Source organism: Tympanuchus pallidicinctus, unplaced genomic scaffold, assembly GCF_026119805.1.
Source record: "Tympanuchus pallidicinctus isolate F22 unplaced genomic scaffold, pur_lepc_1.0 scaffold3, whole genome shotgun sequence".
Lineage (NCBI taxonomy): Eukaryota > Metazoa > Chordata > Aves > Galliformes > Phasianidae > Tympanuchus > Tympanuchus pallidicinctus.
This window is the reverse complement of record NW_026294747.1, coordinates 80,546,106-80,571,991: the sequence shown is the minus strand read 5'-3', so window position 1 is coordinate 80,571,991 and position 25,886 is coordinate 80,546,106. Positions and strand designations below refer to the sequence as shown.

Below are 25,886 nucleotides of genomic sequence, written 5' to 3'. Positions count from 1 at the left end.
TCTATATAGAAAAGGAGGCTGGGAGGCTTGGGAGTACATGATACATAAACAAACCTACCTGAAAATCCCAGAGAAAAAAGGGAAAACACAGTTGTATGGGTGGTATTACATAATTATATATTTATTGATACCAAGTCTTTGCTCACTGCATACAGAACAACCTGGTCTGAGACTCAGATGGGTAGTACACACTGCTTGCAAAGAGTTGGCAAGCAAACCACAATGGTTTTAGCAAAATTCAGTTTTCTTCAGATGCCTCTTCTTTATTCTTATTCTGTGTCCACCTTAATAACAGTATCAAACTTGCTTTCCACGTGAAGCAGGCTGAAGAGACAGCAAACACTTAACTTGATTATTTTAAGGAAAAAAAAAAAAATCACATCTCACAAATCAGTAAGAATTTCTGTTTACTATGACCAAAATGCAGCAGCAGATCATCACCTAGTTTAAACTGTGATGGAATTACAGTCCATAAAGTCAACATGTTGGGACAACTTTTACAAACTGAGCAACCTGCAATGCACATGCGGAGTTAAATGTGTACAGTCTTTCTTTAATTTGCTTAATCTTTAGGTTTCACACAGCACTGACTTATACTCCCTATGTCAACTAACTCCACAAATACAATAATAGTTATCACCATCACTTTTGAAGATACAGAAAGTTTCTCGTTGGAGTATGACAGACAGCCCCAAGCTGATGGGGACAGAGATCACCCCAGGACCATGTAAAGCAGACCACACACAGCTGAGTGCTGATGAGACACAAACAGCCATAACAGAACACCAGGTACAAAAACAAGTGTGGTCACAATAGTAGGCTAGACACACCAGCACAAGATGAGTCTGCTACAGTAGATTAAGATAAAGATAGTTGCTACCTTCACAGCAGGAAAGAACAGTGCAAACACTTTCACTAAAAGCTTCAGCATCCTCCCGGCAGACCTCTCTCCACATTGGCTGAGTGGTTTATTTTCAGCCATGCCTCCCAATCCTAACTGTCCATATATAAAATTAATAAATTTTATTTATTATTTTAAACACAATTAATAAAAATTTTACGGGAAAAATTGCAGTACAGACCTAAGATGTGAAAAGAATAACAGTGCTACTATGGATTATACCTTCTATACTCTAAACAGTAAGACAAGAATAAACAATCAGAACTGTTTTTACTTTCAATTGTTGCATCTGTCTATTATTCAAACTAAATTCTTGATTACACACTATTTTTTAATATCATAAAACTACAGCCATTTTATAAAGATAACTGCAATTATTAATATCTTTATCCCGATTCCAAGGTTTTTTAAAAATATAATTACTTTGCCAGAAATGCTCACCCCAAGTTTCTGTTTCCAACAATGTCTCAGATCTTCATTTTTTACTAATAGTACTAAAATGGTACAAAGATGCATAATGCTAATTGAGAAGTGAAAATCTATTTTTAAGATTTACAGTCATCACTCTCCAACTGTTTTTGCCTTCTCCCCCTAATCTGCACCAAGTAAATCAGAGTATTTCATTGTTAGAGAAATTAAACAGCAATTATAACACACATTATCAAAGAGCAAGAGAACATAGTTTAACTAGATTGGACAGTCTCTAAGTTGAGACACTGTCAGTTTTCACCTCAGAGGGAACACGACAAAGCCAGTTTATTACTGACATTAAAAGATGACAAATATTACTTTTGGTAGAGTTGAGCAGAAATCTGTATTTATACAAGGGCTATTCTTCAAGTAATGCCTCCAATGTTATGATGTTGTCCCATAATGTCAGAGATGGATGTTGGTAATATGGCAGTAGAGACTGAACCTTCCCACCAGTACTACATTACATTTTGTTGCAGTGTGACAGATGGCAGCAGAGGGGCAGTCTGGTAAAATGGTACCTGCTGTGGAAGTGCACATGAAGCAATGATGTCACTGAATTCCTCCACATGGAAAAAAATGCACCTACTGACATTCATCATTGCAGAATATTTCTGGAGACCAAACAGTGGATGTGAGCACAGTGAAGCAGTGAGTGGTACATTTCAGTAGTGACAATAGCGACAGTTGGTCACCCCTCCTGATGCAGCTCTTGTTCACTGCCATCAAAAATACACAGCTAAAGGTATTGACACTGTTGAAAAGCAGTGTTCCGTAGCTGAGAATTTGCTCTATCAAATAGTGTTGTTGTGCTCTTTCTAAACGTTGTAGTTTCCATGGAAACAAATAGGAGGCATTACTTTCAAGCAACCTACATAGAAATTACCAATTAAAAAAAACCCTAAAACTAAAATTGCCAGTCATAGAGAAACCATCACTCCATAATATCTTTTTCAGTGCTTTATTACCCTTATCATTAAAGAGTTTTATAGTTTAATCGCACTCTTCCTTACCACAATCTTAGGTCATTTGATTTTTTTATTCTCTTTACCATTGGCATGGAAATAGGTCTCTGTCGTTATGATTTATTCAATGGTTTTCAACTATCTCATCCTTCCACCTCGCCCCCCAAACAGCCATACTGTGACTTCTCCTCATAAGCCATTCATTCTGAATGGTTGCTTTTTCCCCCTCAGCTTTCCAGTTGATTTATAGAATTATAGAATTCTTAAAATTGGAAGGGACCTTTAAAGGTAATCTAGACCTCAGCAATAAACAGGGACATGCACAGCTAGATCAGGTTGCCTAAGGCCTGATCCAGCCCTCACCTTGAAAGTCTCCAGGGATTGGGCATCCACCAGTTGATTTATATTTTCTTGTATATCCAAGGCTGGTGGCCTTACCTGTACTGAGTAGAACATTACATAGAATATCTTCCTTGTTTCCTACATAGAATATCTTCCTTGTTTCTACCATTTCATTCACCTGCTCAACTTTGGTATTACTTATGCTTTTTTTTGTTGTTCCAGGCTTTTTAACACTCTATATTGAATACATCTCTTACTACTTAACTAAAAGAACAACCAAATGTTGGAAAGCACATTGCAAAACTACACATTTGATTATAAGGTTATAAAAAACATTGGTAAATGGTACAAAGAGTAGATACTTAGATAGGCAAAACCTCCCAGTTTGTTAGACTGACAGTTTTGATTAATCTTCGGATGAGGTCTGCGTATACTTGTGAGACCTTCAAAGTAAAACAGAGTAACATTTCTCCTCGCACTATGCCTGTGTGAGCCTCTCACCAGGCCTCCTTCACCTAGCAGGAATAGCTGAGCTTTAAAAATAGATTTTTTCATTCCTTCTTCCCTGCTGATTCCAGAGCCTGGCAGTCTCTACCAGACACCAAAGCAGCAAGCAATTTCCTTCTCAAATCCCTTCTGAATCCCTGTCTCCTGAGGCTGACTTTGCATTTTCAACTTACACTTGGACATTAGCATTTCCCATCTCCAATTTGCTCATTAAAAATTGAAAAACAAAGCTTTCCCAAGAGCAGAATTCCCCTTCAGCCTGTTCTTAAAAGTACAGGATTTCCTTTCTCTTTGCTCCTTTATTCTGTTGTCTTATTGACTGCAATTTAAATAGTACAACTTGAGGCAAACCTGGGTAATGAGGCAGGGGTTTAAGAAACAGGGGAATGGTTAAGGAAAGTGGAAACTATCAAATTCACTGTTATCATGCCTGGGAGTCCTCAAAAACTCTGCTCCTTTCCTGAGCTGGACAAAGATCACTGCAAGAACCCCCTGGTTTGACACACACCTTGACCTCAAAAGGGAAGAAAATGGCCCAATGTTTCACTCACATCAAAATAGGGGAGCTAAGCTGAAATTAAAGCAGCTCTGAGACTCTACAGGCTTTCCATGCTCTCTCCTATGTTCTTCACAACACTATTTTTACATACCACCAAGTCCATCCTACCTATAGATTCAGTATATTTTCACTAATAAATTAAACAGAAGAGCAATGATGTGCTTTGATCCACATTATTAACAGATAAGAAACTCAACATTTTCAATGCAAATTTTTTTTTAATCCTTTTAGATAGTAAGTGTTGACAATTCTCTTACATAACACTTCTCTAAGACATCCCATGTCAAAATCAAAATCTCACATCTCAGAACTTCAACTCTGTGATACTTAATTGCAATAAAGAGTGTAAAGCAGATTTTTCAATCAACACTAAAATGAAAAACTTGCATCTTTTCTTACAGGAAATAGGAGGAAAATGTAGTTGGTTTACTTCATTAAGACGCTCCTATAACAAGTTATTTTAGTTGTGGTAATCAAGCAATGAGAATTAAGCTTTCTTCTTTAATATAAAGTAATCTTTAAAAAGGAAAAGCATACAGAAAGATTAAAATAGGCAAGGTAATTGAAAGTGTTTGGTTCTAAATTACATTACTAGATTAGTCTGGAGGCTTTTTCTTTTTTACTGTTGAGGCAGAAATAATATTACTCATTACTCATACTTCCAGTTATAAATGTATTTGTTCTCATTTATAATCTAGTTCATAAATATTGAAAGCATAATGTAAAGTATTGCTATACAAGCTCACTGTTATAAGCCAGGAATAGGACATGTTACCAATTCATTTATGGATAACAATATGCTTACATAATTACACATAACATTAAAGATGTCATTATCATTCTAACAAGCCAGTTGCAATATCATTGGTTTGCATTGCCTTTCAGGAATTGAAATTTCTGCTAAACACAACTGTTTTTAAATAAAAAAGTCAGGAATCAAATAGTATCAGCCACTGACAATTGTGGTAGAAAGAGATGTGTGCTCATCTTCAGAGATGTCTGTAAAAAGGTCTGAGATCCTGTCTGTAAAATTCTTAATTTCCCTTGGCAACATTGACCACATCAGTGCCACTTGCCATACAACCTGGGGATACGGGGAACTAAACTTACGTGAACAGCCTTCAGCAAATCCCTTTTTCAGTTTGGAAAACTGAAATGGCTTCCGTTTGGAAGCCATTACGATTTTAAATAGCATATGAAAAATGTATCAAAACTTCACATTTTTTTCAGGTTCTATTTAGCACACATCAGTACAATTAACTTCAAAAAAAACAAAAACAAAAAACAAAGAAACCACACAACAACACAACATTTTCCATTCATACATGAAAGACAATACCAATCCTTCAAGTTTTGAACAGCTCATCCTTACAACTGCTCACATCATAGGCAGCAGTTCCTTTCAGCTTCCTTTTCAGTATGCTTGAATGACCAACAGTAATTACATAGAGCTGATATAAGAGTTACCAAAGCATAGAAAGAAATTATGCCCTACTGCTTATACTGAATTATTTTCAATTAAGTTCTTTTATTTGAAAGGAGCAAGCCTCCTTTCTTAACTTCCACAGAAATACGTAGCATTCCTTACAATACCAAAATGTTTATTGTATGGACCGTGAAATTTCCCAGCCATACAACTGTCACATATATTTTTAAAGATTGATTTGTCTTGCTTCCTGTTACTGTCAAGGTTAGAAAGTTCTGTCATGTTCACTTGTCTAACAAACTTCCACAAAAAAAGAAAAATTCTAGGTAGAGGTACTCAGGGAATTTAATTACTGCCATGTTTCCTTTCGGAGGATATTCTGCTTGCAGCTTTTAACTTATTATTGTAATGCATTTTGCTCTGAAAAGTGCTACATGAAATTAAGTTTTATTCAACTCTTTCAGGCTGAAACTGAACACCTCCGATAACCTCAGACATTTCATCAGTATTAATTCCCAAATGAAACTGTCACCAAACTATCAACCCAAAGTTTCCATTTGCTGGATTAGTAACCATTGATCCCAAATTTAATTACGAGATCTAATTCAAAAGATTTTTATTATATTTGAAATGGCCAATAGTAATTAATGACAATAGTGCACGAGTTCCGTGATGTTCCTTTACAAAGTAAATCAAACTCAAGCCTCCAAGGTTTGTTCAGCCTGCCCTTCAAAAACGTCCACCACTCTGTAGCTTTAATTGCATAAGTATTTCTATTGATTTTTGTAGAAATCACACGTAATATTGAGTTAAGCCCTGTACAGAGGTTTTAAGAAGCATTACAGACATGGAGCTCAATAACATCAATTATATAGTTAGATTGCATAATTAACCAGCCAAAATTGGTAAATTTGAATGGGCAACCTTAATTCTTGTCTCTGCACATTCATACTGTGCACTGAATGAACAAAAAAAGAAAAAAGGTCTTAGTGATCATGCAATTAGAACTGTATCACGCACACAGTTTAAGATATCCTCAAGCATGAAGCATTATCTATCCGATCAGCCCATAACTTCACATTACAGAATAATGAAAACAGTCTTTTTAAAGCAGTTCTGTCATCTCACAGAATCGGAGTAAGCTACAACATGATTAAGATGTATTCCATAGGCTGATTAGAGAGAACAAGACACCCTTCCCCTTATTCCTCAGCATCACCTTTCCAGACTCTGTCCACCAGCCAAAATAGCATAATAATAAAATACTACTTGAATCAGTTGCTTGAAACTGTTGTCAAACAAAATCCTCTCACAGTTTTGATTTCTACCAAACACAAGGGAATAAAAAGGTGTAGCACCAGTAGTTTTGATCACAAAAGCACTCTGTTTAAAAGTAAATATCTAAGTGAATTCAAAAGAACTGCTGCTGCATGAGGTTCAGTCTGTGCCCATGCTTACTAAGGGTGGCAACCTGATATAACACGTGGTTGAGAGCTGGAGTTTATAAACACTACTACTGCATGAAAAATCCAGAAATTTGATATTAGTATTATATGCAAAAAGATCTATTTTAGGGATAAAAATAATATTCTACATACCTAATTTCTCAGCCATTTCTGACTAAAACAGCTAAATACAGCCAAAGAGAAAAAGAACTGTATGAACTTGCGTTCATGTCTGCAAGTAATTCTACACTGACTGTTAAATGAAATTAGATACCAAAGCTTTTCCTACGCTAATACAGTTTATAAGTTAGGGACAGAGGAATCACGTTTTAAGAAAAAGTATTAGATTTGCATCATACACGAGGAAAACATATGTAGTGCATGCAACTGCTCAGTAGGCTCCTGTAAATGAATACCCTCATTTCTAAAATGTAGCATTTCTATGCAAATAGACAGGGTAATCAGCTTCTTCAGACAAGAAGTCGTAGACTATCATGTAATGATTAAGGCATGCTCTCAAGAAACACAAAAAAAATCTCATCTGCCTTAAGTAGGGACACAGTAACAGTAAGTAGGCAATTTCCCATTTCTAAAACTAAACGAGTAATCACTGTGTGTTATAAATGCAAAGCCTTACTGACTGCAACACAATAACAGATATTATGTTGAAAATTCAACCTTCTCTAAACTCATTTGTTTCTTTTAAATTACATGTTGTTGGACCCTTCTGTGAAAACTGGGAGGTTAATTGTGATAGAACATTGCATAACTCCAAAGCCAAATGCTGAAGTACTTCTACATAAATACCGTATGTTTGTCTCAGGGAAAGTGAAACGATTAATTAGGAGTTGAAGCCCAAGACTTTGGAAATTCTCTGAACACAATTAGATCGTTACACTGTATACTGTGAAAACTGAGGTTTTAATTAGTAGCTAAACCATGAGCTATGGCAAAAATAACAATAATCTGAAATTCTGAATTGTGTGTCAGATTTTGTTTTTTTAACTGACATTGTTTATAACAAGACATTACACAGAAGCCAGTCACAACAAAAGCCATTTAAATTTGTCACACTCCTCTGATGAAGGAACTACCTGTTAAGAATTTTGTTTTTCTTCTTACCTATACTATCCTCATCTACTTTAAAATTAACTGTATTATATTAATCAAGTAAATGCTCTAACATTCCTAGTTACAAGCATAACTAGGAAGCAAAATAATGAACAGGTTTGGAAAGTCCTTACAGAGCCTATAAGCCACATCTCCAGCTCTGACTCTGGTCTAGCCCACCCCACCCTCTGTTTCAGCACACTTCATTATAAAACATAATCTCCTTTAATCTCTACTCTTCTAAAGAAAGTACGGTGTTATTTTGGCCCAATTCATGGATCACTGACAGCAAATAGCTTTTCCATAGTAGTCAATGCATTCTGAAATGTACTGAGAACGTTAATAACTCTACTCACCACATATTCAAAAACGAGTGTTAAAGTCTCCTTTGTGTGAATGATGTCATGAAGCAGCACAATGTTTGCATGTTTCAGTCCTTTCAAAAGAGAAGCTGAAAAGGAAAACATACATGTTATTTAAAAAGAATCAAAATATTTCACTTTGACTGGCCTATTTTTTTTAGTGACTCGGATGATTATTTGACATCTTGAACTTCACAACCTGATAACCAAGAGTTGTACTTCAGCATCCTTTAACTCTATGGACTTCAGTGCAGCTGAAGACCATGTGTTCCTATCTAGTGCGGCGCAGCAGCATGACGGCTAGAGGAGGCTTAGCAGCCTCCTACAGGTGAATCAATCATTAACTTTGAGATAGGAACTTCTAGAGAGAGTCAGGGAACTTCTAGAGAGAGTAGACTGGGAATTTCTAGAGAGAGTCCAGTAAGATGATGAGGGGCCTGAAGCATCTCCCTCATGAGAAAAGGATGAGCAAACTGGAACTGTTCAGCCTGGAAGAGATTGAAGGGTGATCTTACCAATGCTTATAAATATCTAAAGGGCAGGAGCCAAGTGCATAGGTCTAGGCTCTTTTTGGTGGTGCCCAGTAGGGACAGGATAAGGGGCAAGAGGCAAAAACTGAAATGCGGGGATTTTCATCTAAACGTAAGGAAAAAAAATCTTTACTTTGTGGGTGACAGAGCACTGGAACAGGGTGCCCGGAGTGGTTGTGGAATTATCTTCTCTGGAGACGCTGGAAACCCACCTGGATGCTTTTCTGTTAGATCTGCTGTAGGGAACCTGCTTTAGCAGTGGGTTGGACTTGATGGTCTCCAGAGGTCCCTTCCAACCCCTATGATTCTGTGATCCTGATTAAACACCAAGTTTTGCTTCAAAAGAACATATTTTTTCTGAGCCTGGGAGGGTTTCATGTGTTTTTTTCTTCAACGTTCCAACACAACAAATTTCCAACCAAATTCTAAATCTCTCATATGAATGATATTTTAAGCTGTAATTGCCCTTTAACTTACCCAAAGAAATGAGAATAGAAAAATGGTGTTGTCACCAAATACTTTTTCTTTAACAGAACCAGTTCATGTTTTCAGACTAGTGACAAATAAAGATTTGGTGAACTTCTAGGTGATCACCCTCACTAAATTTATTTTCCTTCAGAATGCATATTTTATGTTTATACCATAATACATATCAAATATTCCACAAGTATGGCATATTTCAGCAAAATGTGCTGACAAGCCATGCGTTGTTACCAAAGTCATGCTGTTTTGTCACCTCATGCATTCATCTGAACAGGCCTATCAGTCACTACAACAAAGTAAATAATAAATACAAAGACATGCAAATGAGTGGCATAGTTCAGTAGTGAATAACAGGGAACTTCTTTCTCTCATCCTTCTTCTGTCATAGAAAATAACAAATCACCAAATGACACTGTCAATTTCTAAGCCAGCATGCGTCCCTCTCCACTGCTGTGTAAAATGGAAGTTAAGGAGCTCCCACAACACAATTACCCTTTGCTCTCCTATCGAAAGTTCTCCATTAGACTGAGGTAACTCCAGGGGTTATCTGGTTCTATATTGGGGTAAGTACAAATCACAGCTCATAATGGTCTTCAAGAGATCCAACAAGCTGATGCCATTCAAGGAAGAAACACAATAGCAACACAGCATTTGGAAGGATCAATGCTGTCCTACAAGTATCCTCAGCAGCAAAACCCCAGATCTTAGTAAAGGGGAAAAAAGCATACAACTGCTTCAAAGCAAGTCCACAGATAGCCTATTCCAGAACCTGCGAGTAAGCTCTATGACCAGGAATGTGGCAGCATTCCATCTTGAGTGAGGAGGTGAGAAACAATGCCTCCAGTGAGCTGATTCAGCTTGCAAAACAGCTCATGCCACAGAGAGTCCTGTGCCCTGAATACAATGCTACTGAGCAGTAAATTCGCTATTATGATTATTAAGCACTTGATCAATGCATCTCTAGTCCCGATTAGCACTGCACAAATAGAGTGGAAGTTTTTTTCTTCTGAAAGGAAAAGCCATGTACAATTTTTCACAGGAGACTTTCTTGGAGTAAATTTTCAAAGGAAACAGCAAAAAAATGCTACTGAAAGAGAGAAAGGCACAAACAACAGACAATTAGAACAAATATTCCAAAGGAGTAGTTCTATGAGAGATATTTCTACCACTTGCAGTAATTGAGCTTTTTCCAGTGCTACTGCCAAATAGCCACACATGCAGAGAGATTGGGAACACAAAAAAATCTATGTCCTGGCAGAGCCTCTGTCAAACCATAATAGTATTTATGACCTCTGTCAGCTTTTGCTGTTCAGCCCATTACTTGAGGCCTCTAAATCCTCTGGTTGGCCATTACTATGTTACTAAAATCTGTATATGGGTCATTAAAGCTTAAACAGTACATTGAAAGCAGCTTACCCTGAGGTCTTTGCAAATATTCTTTCCTCTTTGGTCCCCTCCCCCTCTTATTTATCTTCTCTAATATCCAATTCTCTCCTTTTACAGTCTCAGTATTCAGTATCCGCTATATATTACAAGAACCACAAAGAATCACTTGTAGCTTGAGATTGTTGACTTTTCCCCTGGTCCAATTGAGATATAGTAAATAATATGGCACAGAAAGTAAAATCGTCTTAATTAAGCTAATTTTACATCATGGAAGCAAGAGGAAATTGCACTATCAATTTAAATTGCAACAAATCAAGTGCAACTAACAGAATTAACCCTTGGGTTTGCCTATCAGTACTGTGATTCTATTACTGATAGGATCACCAGTTCTTTGTGGAAATGTTACCTTGCTATAATGAGAAAAAAAAAAAAAAAAAACACAGAAAAAGAAAAACAAAAACAAAAAAGAAAAAGAAATAAACAGAAAAAAAGAAAATAGACCTGTCTGAGGTAGGAAAGCTGTTTCTTTTTCCATAAAGCACTTTGAAAACAAAATGAAATGTGAATTGATGGTACTTGGGTGCTTTTTTCAGAAACAGTCCCTTTGAGAACAAATGACCAACACACCTACTCAGTTGAGCACCTTTTTGCTTGAAGGGGATGGAACTTTGGATGAACTCCACTTATTCAAAGACAAAACCCAGAAAGTCACATGCAAGAGAACGAAAAGCAGAATCCGGGGAATTCATCAGCATCACTCTGAGGCAAATTTGACTTCAACTTTGAAGCTACCAAAACAGCTGCTGCTGGAGCTCCATGAGACACCAGGTGATCCTGTGCCTGATGTTACTATGTGAACAAAACATTGTCTTTGAATGCCAACTCAGTCCAGTGGTTATCATCCACAGATCTCACACAAAGATGTTTTCTTTTAAAATAAAAGGACAAAAAATTGGTGAAGATTACAACAAATCAGGCGTGGGAAAAACATACTCATTTATCCTTAGTACATATTCTTAAAAAAAAAATTGTATAGCGCTGCTTCAATGCTGCTTTCTTTTTTCATCCTCTGTATTCTACATAAGATAAACAGATGGCAGCATTTTTAATTCATTTCCCCAAAGAGTTTTGAAGAAGCACAGTAGCACATGATGCTAAAATGCTTTTTTAGAACACTTTGGACAAAATATCATATGCACCTGAGTGGACAGGTGCTTTTTCTGTCACATGTGTTTACACGTCCTCTTACAACAAATTCTAGCATTAAAAAACAGGGCAGAGAAATTAGTGTCATACTTCAATAATTAATGATGTCCAAGATGATCATTTGAGTGACCTGTACAGAAGTTCATGACTTGAACTAAAAGTAATGACACTCAGCACTTATCCATCAAGGACTAATAACATATTTGCATACCTAAAGGAAACACACTGTATTTGCCTGAACAACCATTACAGATTTCTCCTCCGACAAGGAGATGCTCTCATCTGTTATGAACTCCTGGCAATCTGCTTTATTGCTTGTGGTGGTCAAGGAGCTTTTTGCTGGTCCCAAAGGAGCTGGGTTCTAAAGTATGCTCCCTCCATGAGCAAGTCAATCCAAATGGACAGCAGCCAACTCCCAAAACAGGAGCAGCATTAGTAAATCAGTGTCTTGCTTCCTGCAGGGTTTGCAGCATCAGCTCAAGCCTGGCACTCCACTAACAGCCAGACCAACACTGACTTACATCCGGAAGGTTTGGAAAGCAAGCAGGATCCAAACAGTCCTCTGAAAAAGGCTATTGCATGCTCATGATGTCACATTTCAAAGCTGCTTTTCACAATCAACAAAAGTAACTACTGTTATCAACTCCCAGGCCTCACATAGGAAGAACGTTTTACTAGCAGCACTACCAAAAATGGTATCTTCTGACATGGGGAGCACAGTCAGCCTCAACATTAATTGCGGAGCTTGGATCATCTGATCACAATTTGTTCATTCTTGCAATTCCTGGCTATCATCCTGTTCTTGCTTTGTGAAAAATCATAAGCCTCCACAGTGGCCCTAGATAAAAGAATCTCTGATGATTTCTAAATTGCCTGGTATTGCAGCAGCCTTGAAACTGTTCTCAGCAGTAACAAAACATCTCAGCCCTCATGCTGCTCGAATTTACCATAATGTACAACTGCTACTGCTCCTCTCACAGATTACATTCTGTATGCAAAGGCCCCAGCCTACTCCCACCCTCCTTCCAAAAAGTGACTGTGACAATGCTGCTTTTCTCAGTGTATAGTAATTGTGGTACCCTCTGAGGCCACATACCAGTGCTCACCATCTCAGCAGCTTGCACGCTGCTCCTCACAAGTGTTGTCCTTTTTCACTAATGTCACCATTACTCTCCTAATATTAGGAGAGTTTTATTCTTCCAGACAGCATGTTGTAGCAGTTTGTGCCTATTTCATATCGTTAACATAGCATCTTGGCTGCACTGTTTAATTTCTGAGACACTGAATCATGCAAGATTGTAGTCAGTATCACAGATTTGGGAAAGCAAGTGATCTGCTCTATTTCAGAGCCAAACAACGTATCTGCAAAATTCTGTGGCTTGTCACATTCTGCAGACACAAAGACACTCTCTGACAGAGTGCCAACTTCTCATAAGCAGTTGGGTTCAGTCTCTTAATTCTGATATCTCTTGGAAAGATGCTTTTAGTGAGAAAACTTTCACAGCTTTTTTCTTTATCATGTCTTCAGAACAAATACACCCAAAAGCGCCTTACTGACTTCACAAATCACAGAAGTTCTGCTTCCTTTCCCAGAAACTTATGTTTTCAACTACACACATTTTATAGTTTTTTGTTGTTGTTTTTTTTATTTGGCCTCCAAGGACAATGCCCCTTATGCTTCTCAGCAACGTCCTACACAGGGGAACACTTTGCGTGAAAAACAAGTACCCAGAATCATGGGAACAGGAACCCAGCACAGGAACAGGAATTCACCACTCTGTGTTGGTTTTGCAGTAATAAATGTGCAGAAATTTCCTCCTCAGAAACACAATCCCCCAATCTACACTCTGCTATTTTCGAGCTCACCCATTTGAAATAATTTGCTAAGAGCACATAGATTCATTTTCCTACAACCCCTATATTACACAATTCAGTTCAGCAGAACTGTACATCCCTGGTAAGACCACAATGACCACAGACTCCCCATGTTCTCACTGCAGGATAAATTCTGCAAAGTGATCATTATTTGTAATTTCAGGTAATTGACTTCAGAGCTGCACACCAGTAAATGCACAGAATTAGCTAGCTTCTGCTCTGATCTCGGAGAGCACAATGCAATGAAGATACACAGATCATAGTTCAGCTTTGAAAGATTTCTAGGAAGAAATTTCTTAAAAATTTCAAAGGTCCATGAGCTACAGGAAGAGCAGAAAAAGCAACGAAATTCCAACTGGTGATTATGTAGGCTTTGGTGAATTACCTACTTTACAGCCAACTCCGACCTCATGACGGTCTCTGCTAGATTTAACAAATGTCCTTTATTCTAGTTTTCATTAAGTCACGGGAAAAATGACAATTTGGCATTAAGGAAGTGCCTCAAATCCTTGCAATAGAAAATTGCCAGCCTCTCAACTGTAGGCTGCTTTGCTGAAGGAGTGCTTGGAAGACATGAGCCGCATCTACCTCCTCAGGCTGAAATTCAGCCTGACACATGAGTGGGCTGAACTTTTATCCAAGCATTTATTTTTTGTGAAATTTCTACTTACTGCTCCTACTTGAAAATGCGTAATATTATTTAAACCAGATATGCAGAAAAAGAGCACGTATAACAACAGAGGCACCTTCAGCATTTCTAAAGAGGCTGAAGCCACTTTGCCTATTGAACTGTAACAATGCATTGGAAAGACTGATCAAATAAGCTCTGAAAAGCATTACAAAATAATATACTCACAGATATACAGAAGACTCCTGCCATGTGAAATAAATGTCTCTTTCGTTATGTCCTAGATACAAATTTATGGGTTGTGTATTGTTCCCGATGTTCTTCAGACACAAGTACACATGGAGGTCAAAAATAATGAGATATTATCTTATTAAAGCCAGACTGTCATGGAAAAAGACTGTAACATGCTGCTCATATCTTGACAGAGCCAGTCATATCTTGCCTTCACTTCACTTTCAGTACTCAACAGGAGGAAACTGTGTAAACCAAAAACACATCAGTGCTTATGGAAAACAATTCTACAACATAGACAAACATGTGAGAGCGCCTGCAACCTTTTTGTACACAAATACCATGACTGGGACTAATAGCACAATGTACTAGTAAAACTGTCACTGTTTTATTAAGAGCTACTTTTTTTAGATTTGCTATTTTGCTGAATTTCAGACAGTTTTCATGTAAATATCTGTATTTTATCATAAGTTCTTTGCAAATTTTCAGTATAATCAGCTCCTCCATTTCTCAAAACATGGGCTTAAGTAACACCTTCCATAACCCTCAGTAATCTTCCCCTTGAAAAAAAAAAAAATCCTCTATTTGAGTCAATACTTGAAACCTGAAAATATTTCAGATTTTAATACAGAAGTACACATTTTGCCTTCTCTGTGAAAACCCTTTAAATTTGGTCTGGTTACAAGATTTTGAAATCACTTCTTTGGATCAGACTGACACTAGGTACGTCATTATGTAGCATACAGCTACACAACAGCCTTATATGAACAAAGGAAAAGTAAAGAGTAAGTCTGTGGGAGAAAGAGGAGTAAAATTTTGGAAAACACTCTTGCAACTGTTGGTTCTTAAAGGACAGAAGACAGGCACCTGGGCTCAGAGATGGACTGTGAATGACTGGGATCCAGGACTCAAAGACAGGAAACCCAGATTACCCCAGCAATGACTCTGGAACTCTTTTCTCACAGATGAGAAAAAGGAATGAGGAATGCAGAAAAGGGGAGAGTGCACGAGGGGTTACAATCCACAGTGGAAGTTAGGATGGAAGCATAAAGAGAAATAAAAGCCAGAGGACAACCAGAGAAAGGGAGAGAGTGCGCAGACAAGGCAGAACAGGGACAGAGCACGGAGTATGGGATGAGCGAGTATTGAAACTCAGGGCAAAGTAAAGGAGTGTACAGACAAGTAGCACATATTCTCCACTTAAGCCCATATCAGAACACAAGATTCCTGGTATAGGATTACCAACCTGCTGCTTTCAGCAGACATCAATGAAAACACCTGGCACTTTTCTTCATTTCACTTACTTGAGTTAACAGATAGAAGCAAGCTAACATGGCTCCCAGCTGGTGTTTCAGTTCAACTAGCACATGTCCATATGAAATACAGAGCTTTCAAATACAATGAAACAGGAATGTAGACGCAACATCACAAAATGGAATATGGATTTCCACTTGATTTGTCAAACAGAAAATGATATAAACAAAAATTTGAATCAAAATAAAGCAAACCATGCCAAGTGAAGTGAAGAAAGAATACATTTGTAGTGGCTTCTGCACAGTCACTACTACAAGATAAGCTAAAGCTTTCAGCACACAGTTGCTTCATTAGCTATCTTGCATTTATCTTGCATCTTGACAACCTTTAAAGTCACCATCTAACTTATCCAGCAGTGACTGCTTTGTGTGCCTGTACAGAACCCCAGAATGGTTGAGGTGGGAAAGGACCTCTGCAGGTCATCTGGTCCAAATCCTTCTCAAGTAGGGACATTTGAAGCACTAATTGTTCTCAGCTCCTTCTTTTTTCCCCCAGAGATTGAAGAAGTGGTTACTGAAATCTAAGTTTTATAATTTGATCCAGCAACTCGTCCAGCTTCACTGAAAGGCACAACGTTCTTTGTAGGATCTTGCTCATTCACTAGAGAAGTTAAATGACCATAGGACCAAGCCAGAGGAAAATTCTCCAGACTTTCATCCTTACCTCTTGGCTTGAGTCACTCAAGCTGAGATCATTAACATGATCTTTATTTTCTGGGCACGTGCACTTGAGATCTTCATTCACAGTTATCAGAACTAAGAGCTTCTTAGACAATTACTACGGAACCCCAAGTGCCTCTGTACATTCATATTATTCAACACTATGCAAGTACTTTGAAAGTCAGCAAATATCTCAAAATCACCATTCAAAAAAAACACACTTCAGCAAATGGGGTGATAGGAAGATGAACAAATATTTGCCAACTAGTCAGAGTACAGTGATAAGTAGTCTAGAAAAATCTCAAAACCATCTGTTTTAATAATGCACAGTAGGTGCATACAGCTAGAGCCACGCAACAAGAACACTGAACAAAATTAATCATTCAGCATCTGACAAGGCAGAGATCACACAGCAGGAGCAAATATGGTGCTACTGTGTAATTAAAAAACTGCACTGCACAAACAGATTAAGTTTTCACAGATAATCTTAGTTCCGACAACTTCTGAACAATTGACTTTATAGTTGTAATAAAAACCTGCTGCAGTACATGGGATACATGCTATACTGGCACTACACATTCCAAATGAGGGTCTAAGTTTTAACTGAGCACCTACTGAAATCTTTGACCTACAGAAGTCAGTGTGAGTTCTGTTAATCATTTTTCCTAATGCATTATGTTCAACAAGAAATCATCTAACTGCATTTAACTTCAGTGAGTGATTTCTTCATATGTAGAAGATAGGAAGGAGTTTTGGGAAAGTATTTAACTGCATTAACATGAAATCCAGTCACCCACCAGCATATTTTATCCACAAGTGAGGAATACAAAAAAAAAAGGAAAAAAAAAAAAAAAACCCAAAAAAAAAAAACAAAACAACCCACAACCCTATTTACTAAAACCTTCTTTTTTGCTATATTTTTCTGTGGGGCATTTCCTCCAGCAAAAATACTGCATGAAAAGCAGAAAGAATTATTTCTGTCAGCATACACTTAAGACTGCAGGAAAAAAAAGCTAGTGGCGTACGTCTTGCTTTTTTTCTTTCTTTTTCTTTCTTTCTTTCTTTCTTTTTTTTTTTTGTAAAGAGAGAGAGACAGAAGCCTTTAAAGGATCATGTCAATTTTCTTTTTCTGGGTGGGTGAGGCTCAACATGCCTCTTCACTTACAGCTGGAAAATGATGCTGTTGCAAACATAGCACTGCTTTGTCTCTTGTGGGATGATGTAAAGGTTAAAGAAAGGCAGACTCAGAAAGAAGCTGGCAAATATTATTTTTATGAATATTTTAGTCAATAGAATTACAGTGAAGGCATGCTGTTCTGCTACTGAAAGGAGAATGACAGTGTGTATATGAAATTTACATATTTCATAACAGTAAATGAAATCCAATCACAGCGTAACTAGGACTAAAAATTACTAGACAAGCATACTTAGAATACTACTAGTATCCAAAACATTTACAAATATTTTTAGGGACAGGGAATAACCTTAATTCTGTCTACATCTCTTTGATGCATATTATTTCATTTGCATGAAATCCTTCTTTCCCATCCAAAAAAGTGCAAAGCACATAAACAATGAAATGGCAAGGTTCCCTCAAGTAACTTGTAAACTAATTTCCAAAATGAAAAGTAAAATAAAATGGTGATGAAGTAATCTGGCAGACACTACAGCAGCAAAACCCAGTGATAATTACAGTGAAGGTTATTGCAAAGCGTTTTCCAGATGAAAGAGGCTGCATTACAAACTACTAATGATGCTGTACTACCAACAGCAAAGAACTTTGGTGCCAACACTGGCAATCACCAGCTTAGCAATCATATCTGAACTTCAGCATTCTTTTCACATCTTAAGGACCTACCAGCTTACAAAGGGTAGATATGATGTATTCCTCCAGTCTTTGCTATGGGTATTCTATTCCCTTCATTCTCACCTTAACTGCCATTTACTCTTGCAATTCATAGCATCCATCATCAATGTTAATTGAATGTAAGGTGAAATCAATTAGGAAGAAACAGAAAACCATAAAATAGACCCACAAGATTTTTGCTTTATTCACCCTGGAATACAGTCAAACCTAAATCAGGATGATGGCCAACTTTACAAGTTTACATTCAAATGACATGAAGATCTGTACTACATTGTCAGTGTCTAGAGCAGCATGTGCTTATTTAAACCTTACGAACAATGTTCGATTTTTAAAAGGACAAAAAATTCCTTTAAGGAAAAAATGACAAGCACTGCATGTCACTATATAAAGCAGCTGGCCCTCACAGAAAGTAAGAGAGGCGCCAGTAAAGAAAAGAGGGGCTGCAGGAATGGCTCAGCTTCACAAAGCTGACAGCCACAGCCGATAATGACAGAGTGATGATAAAGTTAAGTGATGCTAACATCAACAAGAAACCCAGTTGAGGTAAGTTAGTCATTTCTAGCCCCTGTGTTTGAAAAAAAAAAAGCCAAAAAAAATAAAAACAAAACAAACCATAATTTTCAAAGAGAGATTCTGAATTACCTATGTAAATACATTGTATCAACAAAATTGTAGATCTAAATCCATACTGGAAGTCATTCTGAGCAACAACATAAACAAAACGCACCCAAGAAACATGAAAGTATACATTAAAGAGATCTGTCAGCATAACCCATTAACACCACAGGTGGTAAGAAATTATATATTTTTTTTAAAAGGCCAACTCAACAACTAACAGCTTGTCTGTCTCCTACTTGCAGACATAAAACATCACTTTCCAGTCCTCTTGAAAATAGACTTTCTTCTTCCATCCTGTTGTGTCATGCATCAATTATGAGATAATTATATCAATTTCATATTTGCTTTTCCAGATAAGATTCTTTTTATAGAATCACAGTAATTAATAATAACGGTCTTAAAATTGATAGTACAGCCTCATAAAGTACCAGCTTCTGCAAGACAACACTATTACCTTGCCAAACTTTAATCAGATGTCCTGATCTTTTATAGTTTGTGTCTGATAGTGTTTGTTCCAGTCCAAACAGGTCAGCCTTCTCCAAGAAAGGACTCGAGGACAAAAGCACTCTTTAATGTTGTTGACCTTATCTTCAAACAGTTCTCAGATCTTAGGCACTGAAAGGCAGCCACCAAAAGTTGCACTTCAGGTCAAGGACATGTTTTTTCTTGTTTCTTGAAAATCTGTCTAATTTGTCAAAGTTTATATCTGGTCAGTGGAAAAGTCTACTTCAAAGCTACTCTTTATAACAGCTAAAATCTCCCGAAGAATCCAGTCTCCCTGAGCACACTCAAACATTCAGATATTTGGCAAAAGCAAGGAAATTTGAGCCAACAAGTTTGAAACCAAATGTCAGCTATAGAAGGGACTATGTTAGCAATAAAACTCTTCCGATAGTTCCCCCCAGAGTACACCAAAGCTGTTCTTGGATGAACATATTTCCAAGCCTGTTTGATTGCTGCTCCCTCTCACTCCTTATTGCTGCTAATGACAAAAAGGCTGGGAAATGCTGCCCTGCCCACGTAGAGTCCCATCTCAGCCCCATCGGCTCCTGGCTAAGGCCTCTGACCCTTCCCATCTTCCTGTGACTGCTTTCCACACCTGCTGCTGCATTGAGTGACCTCTGTGACTTGAAATCTTCCAGACCCACCAACCATTCCTAACTGACAGTTTTCAACATCGCTTTTCTCCTAGTTCTTCTTTCTATCAACACTCAGATACAGGCATTGCCAAGTATCTCAGTGAGGCAGCCTTCCTCTCCCAGGCTGTGCCAAAGCACAGCAGAAAGGGGAACAAGGATGGAAAAGGTTAAAACGGAAGGAAGACAGAAGGAAGGCAAAAAAAAAAAAAAAAAAAAGTTGCAATGCAATATGGCACTTTCAAAGTCCCCTTGTGAAATTGCCTTAAGTGACATCCAGAAGTCCAGGAGAAACCAATGAACCAAAATCAGAGAACTCAGATCTAGGTCCACCTTCACCCATATGAACCCTAAGACAAAGCTAATTCTTTAATAGAACTCTTTAAGTCTGTCTTGATTGTTATTATGGTTGAACACAGCAGTGACCTGCTATCCAAAAGCATGAGGCATACAATGGAACAGAAAACAAGCAGGGTGCCTTAGTGAGCAGCTGGATCTAGAACTACTACAACCGGCCTAAATCAATGCATTTCTCTTCCACTTTTAATTAGAAGGATCAAAGTGAATAAAATACTCCTAGGTTGTGTGATTCAAAAATAGGTATAGCAGTCATTATAACTGATGAATTCTTTGTATTTACAGAAATCACGTGAGGGAGAAATGAAACTTTAGCTTAATCCAATTTGATAGAGCACAAATTACACCATTCAGCGTACCAATGTAGCTCCAATATTGGACCTGAAGATCTTATAAACAAACCAGTCAAAGAGAAGACTATCATCTCACCAGCTGAACTCCAAAAGATTGTCCAGCACAGACACAATGCTTCTTGGTGCTGTGCAACAAAAGTTGAATGCTTCCAGTGTTGGTGACAATGCTATGACCACAGTTTAAGAATTTAACAGAAACATCATGGCTTCTATACCTCTAAAATTCTCTGGAAAGCATGAAGTTTTCTCTTCATGCAAGTTCATTTGGAACAGTATTTTGGCATACCACAAAAGGTCAAACACAATCTTAGTCTCTAGAATTGAAGTGAGAATACCTAAATATGCAGGAAAACACAGCTCTGGCACTCTGAAGTCCTTGGAGCTCTTTACTTATTGTGAGTAAATTGAAGAATGATTTCAACAATACCACCAAATTTCTAGGGCCAAGTTTCTCTGTTAAGAGAACACTTGAACCAGGAAAAAAAGTCACAGCAATTAGGATAGAAATATATGCTCTCAGATACTAAAGAATTTCTTTACCAGCATAGCTAATTAGTGTGTATACTACTTCAGGCTCTCCTCAACAATAGACTGCAGCTCTGAAGGAACTTAGTAAATGAGGAACACCAAATTCCTATTCCAACACACGCCGGAAAATTTTGGCAATAAATCAAGAACTGAATGCATCTGAAAGTCTAAGAGCAAATTCCAGTTCAGACATACACATTAAAACAGTGGCAGCCAAAGTGCTAACACTCAAAGTGTTAAACCCTAAATTGCCACCTCGGTTCAACAATTCAAACAGTACCAGCAGTTTGGATGCAGAACAAAAATATTCCCCAACAGAAAAAGGAAAGATCAGCTTCTGCGTGAACAGGACAAGATACACATAAAATATCTGAGAATAAATTACAGTCAGGTACCTTTATCTCAAAGGTATTCTTAACCTTAACCTATGAGTGCTACACATCGTAGTAACTGGGATGGTGCCATTGCCATTAAAATTATCCGCTGTTTATTTTCCAATATTTTCTTGGCCATTAATACGCACTGTTAATAAGGCCTCATCCTTTGCTGCGGTTTGGCTTTCATTTCATTCAAGGAACTTTTATAAACTTGTTTGCATAATTCTCAAAGATGTTGATTTGTAATTCTGTCAATGATTTTACAAGGTTAATGGCCTCCGCAATTAAATAAACAAATGAGAAACTGAATGACTTCAATTTTATGCACTTCAGTCAGCCATAAAAGCAGCATACTCTGCATGGATCTTGGGCATATGAAACATGGAGGAAAAAACACCCTTCTGCTGACAGCTCCAAAATAACGTACAGAGGACTTCCTCCTCTTAATGACGAGCCATGGTGTGCTTTGACTTGGAAGCTCATTGCAGAGCAGAGACTGAGGCAGTTTCCCATCTGCACCTCAGAAATGCCTATACTCCATAGGAATAATTTCAAGTTAAATAAAACTCAAACCACTGAATAAAAGCTCACCTTGTGATACTAAAGGCTCAAAACCATAGCTTCTCTTTTCAGAAGCATATCTATTACTCAAGTTGCTTGTCATTTAATTTTGACATCTCTTTTATTTAAATTTTAAATTTAAACCTGAAATGAATGTAATAAAAACTAAACAGCACTGATTAAGGAAGCTCTAAGTCCATTACTCTAAAAAAAAAATACACATGCTTCAATCAGTCTAAAAGGAAGCCAGTTAAGACTTGAAAATGTCACAAAACTGGTGAAAATATCTCATTCCATGCTTTAATAATTTTATTTAATTAGTTGATTAATTAGTTGATATCCAGTAAAAGGCTGGATCCCATGGATCCCATCATACTTGTTTTAACATCAAAACATCAGAAGTTGCAATAATATATGCAAATTTATTTGTAAAACTAAAAGTATGGCTGTCCAAACTTGACTGGAAAACTTGATTTAACAGCAGCAATGTATTAGAAGTTCATTCCAGGAAGAAAAGGAGAGGAGAGGAGAGGAGAGGAGAGGAGAGGAGAGGAGAGGAGAGGAGAGGAGAGGAGAGGAGAGGAGAGGAGAGGAGAGGAGAGGAGAGGAGAGGAGAGGAGAGGAGAGGAGAGGAGAGGAGAGGAGAGGAGAGGAGAGGAGAGGAGAGGAGAGGAGAGGAGAGGAGAGGAGAGGAGAGGAGAGGAGAGGAGAGGAGAGGAGAGGAGAGGAGAGGAGAGGAGAGGAGAGGAGAGGAGAGGAGAGAGAGAGAGGAGAGGAGAGGAGAGGAGAGGAGAGGAGAGGAGAGGAGAGGAGAGGAGAGGAGAGGAGAGGAGAGGAGAGGAGAGGAGAGGAGAGGAGAGGAGAGGAGAGGAGAGGAAAGGAAAGGAAAGGAAAGGAAAGGAGAGGAGAGGAAAGGAAAGGAAAGGAAAGGAAAGGAAAGGAAAGGAAAGGAAAGGAAAGGAAAGGAAAGGAAAGGAAAGGAAAGGAAAGGAAAGGAAAGGAAAGGAAAGGAAAGGAAAGGAAAGGAAAGGAAAGGAAAGGAAAGGAAAGGAAAGGAAAGGAAAGGAAAGGAAAGGAAAGGAAAGGAAAGGAAAGGAAAGGAAAGGAAAGGAAAGGAAAGGAAAGAAAGGAAGAAAGGAAGGAAGGAAGGAAGAAAAGGAACAAAATCCCCTGGTTTTGGGAGAGGTGGAGGGATGTGAGTTGGGTTGGTTGGTTTTTAATGCCCAGAGGTTTCTTATTACCTCAGAGAAGTAAGAAGTTGCTTCACACCCTTGAACTCTGATCAGGAATTATTTACAGTCAAAGAAATGAATTCTTTGAATGAGGCATTCCATCCAACATCTTGTCCACAGACATAAAAAAAGATAAAAAACAAATGCATTGGCTGATGGGGAGATGCAAAGGTTATGAATGCAATTTATAAGCCCCTTGGACCAGTGGCCAGAAATCTGACAGAAAAGTGTTAAGAAAATCTTGAACCCATTATCCACAGACATATACACTTACAGCTTATTTAGTTTGACCTCTTCAATAGAAAGAGCAATTTTCAAGCTCATAATTTTTTACTGAGCATATTTTTAGGAAGACATCTATCCTCCTGCAACAATATGGCCTAAAAGTGTCCCCAGTTCTCATGCACATCTGGAAGAGTAAGAAATCCTATCCCTAATCCCATACAGACTTTGAATGAAGACTACGCATTGCTCCAAAATTTTTTCTTTTGTTTTAGATAGATTTATGTGAGCAGGGCTGAGAGATGACAGCATACAGACAGAGACACTTCAATGTCTGTAACTTGAATTTTCTTTGTGAACTGCTGCTCTAAGCCTTAGTTTCTCCACTGACATGCAAAATAATGCATTTTTGATTATGCAAATAATCCTCTGCTTTGTGAATAGGGCCTCAAGTGATTCAAATGGTAATTCAGTCAGAAATCTTGATGCAAAGCCAGCATTTCAACCATGTCCGTTTTATAACCAAGACTTTCTCAGAAACACAGAATTAAAAATTGAAAAAAATACCATTTAGGATCACAAGTACATTGAGATAAAGTAACCTGAAAAGTGTGGAAATTCTTAACAAGATTTTGTCAATGAGCCTACAACCTGCTGGGTCTGTGTTTAGTTACACATCCCTTCAAGAACTGACAGTTTCCTAATGGCAGCAGTGCAACACCACTATGCTATGAGAAACCAAACCAAAATAACAAAAGCTAAATTTTATCCAGAGCTTAATGTGCTAAATACTCAGGGTTGTTTTTTTTTTTAAATAAAATCCCCATACAATCCAGCACATATTCTTATGAAAACATTAACATGAAAACACGTTAAACACTGCTTCAGCCTTCACAGCACACAGAAGAGCAAGCGTGCATTCTGCACTCCAAAGAAACAGGCAGTGTGTGAGTGATTTATCCTGACGTTTGAGGCTGACATTTATAAAAAGTATTGTACATTATATTTTCTTCTAGTTACAAAATTTTAGGCAGACTACAGAAAAGGAGACACATTTCAATTGTGTCCAAACTAGAACTCCAAAATTGACCTAGTGACTTTTCATTTCATTTTATTTCTCTTCAGTCTGTAGCTACAAGAGTGATTTGAACTACTTTGTCCTCTTGCATTTTGGGAGATAAGAAGGGCAGGAAGTATGTTTCCAGATGGAAATCAGTCATACCAACACTGCTATCACCCTGCCTATAAGACTAGCTTGGAGGTACATAGATTTTCTATCATCCTTGTGACCTCCCTCAATGTTTCTGCACAGGAAAAATCAGGTGATAATTAAGACTAAATGAAGCCCAAGGACATTTGGTATTTAATTACCTGACCTGCAGAGCTGAGGGCTTTACATTCCTAGCTCTCAGTTTAAGTCACTTATAAACAAAAAAGGGTGTCTTCCTTGGGAGATTAAGAGCAAAAAGCTGAATGCATAAAATCAGTTTTGAGCATCTTTTCAAGTCACAATCCACAGCAGTCTCATTCACATTAATGCCTTTCTAACATCCCAGATTAATAGGCAAAGAAAACTAGTCAGTATGACTTCTGCATCAATTAAAGTACTTCTGAAGTGACATTCACCAAAGGACAAATATCTGTATCAAATCAGATCTGACACAAATCACCAAATTCAGCTAATAGATCCTCACTTACAAGGCTTCCTCCTTTTTTTTTTTTTGTTTATTTTTCATTTGGCTTCAGCTAAATCCACTACCAGATGAGAAGCTGCTGAGCTTTGTGCCAAGTGGCCCAGACCTTAAAAATTCACAAATTGCACCATTACAGATTCTACAGCTCTAGACTATATCCCACACTGATAACTACTAGACACCACTATCACGTCTTATATGTTAATAAATGGGTCAGAGGTGGAAGGTCAGGATACCCTATTACCAGTCTCTGAACCATCCAGTTCCCTTTCATCCTAGAAAAATACAATGAATTATCAGTTTCTTTTTTGTATTGCTTACTCAGGAGGAAAATTCCCAAGAAAAATAATGTGGATATTCATTTTCATTTCTTTGAAGATGACAGTAGAGGTCAGTTTCTGATTTTGAAATGCTTCTCTCTTTGTATTGATTATAAAGACCAAAAGCAGTAAATTCATTGTTGCTGCAAAAAGAGATTCTATTATGAAGCATGTATATCAACTTTATTTCAACTATATATTTCAATCGTCCTCAATGATAA

The 25,886-nt window shown here is 37.7% G+C and overlaps 1 protein-coding gene across 5 annotated transcripts in view; it reads right to left on the bottom strand.

The window, feature by feature from the left end:
- CDK14 (cyclin dependent kinase 14) overlaps positions 1-25,886 on the bottom strand; it is a 306,835-nt gene that overhangs the window by 176,181 nt on the left and 104,768 nt on the right. For all 5 annotated transcript variants that reach the window (XM_052696727.1, XM_052696729.1, XM_052696730.1 and 2 more), the window contains one exon: positions 8,083-8,177. In XM_052696727.1, the coding sequence (XP_052552687.1) occupies positions 8,083-8,177 (95 nt within the window). The remainder of the gene's footprint in view (positions 1-8,082; positions 8,178-25,886) is intronic.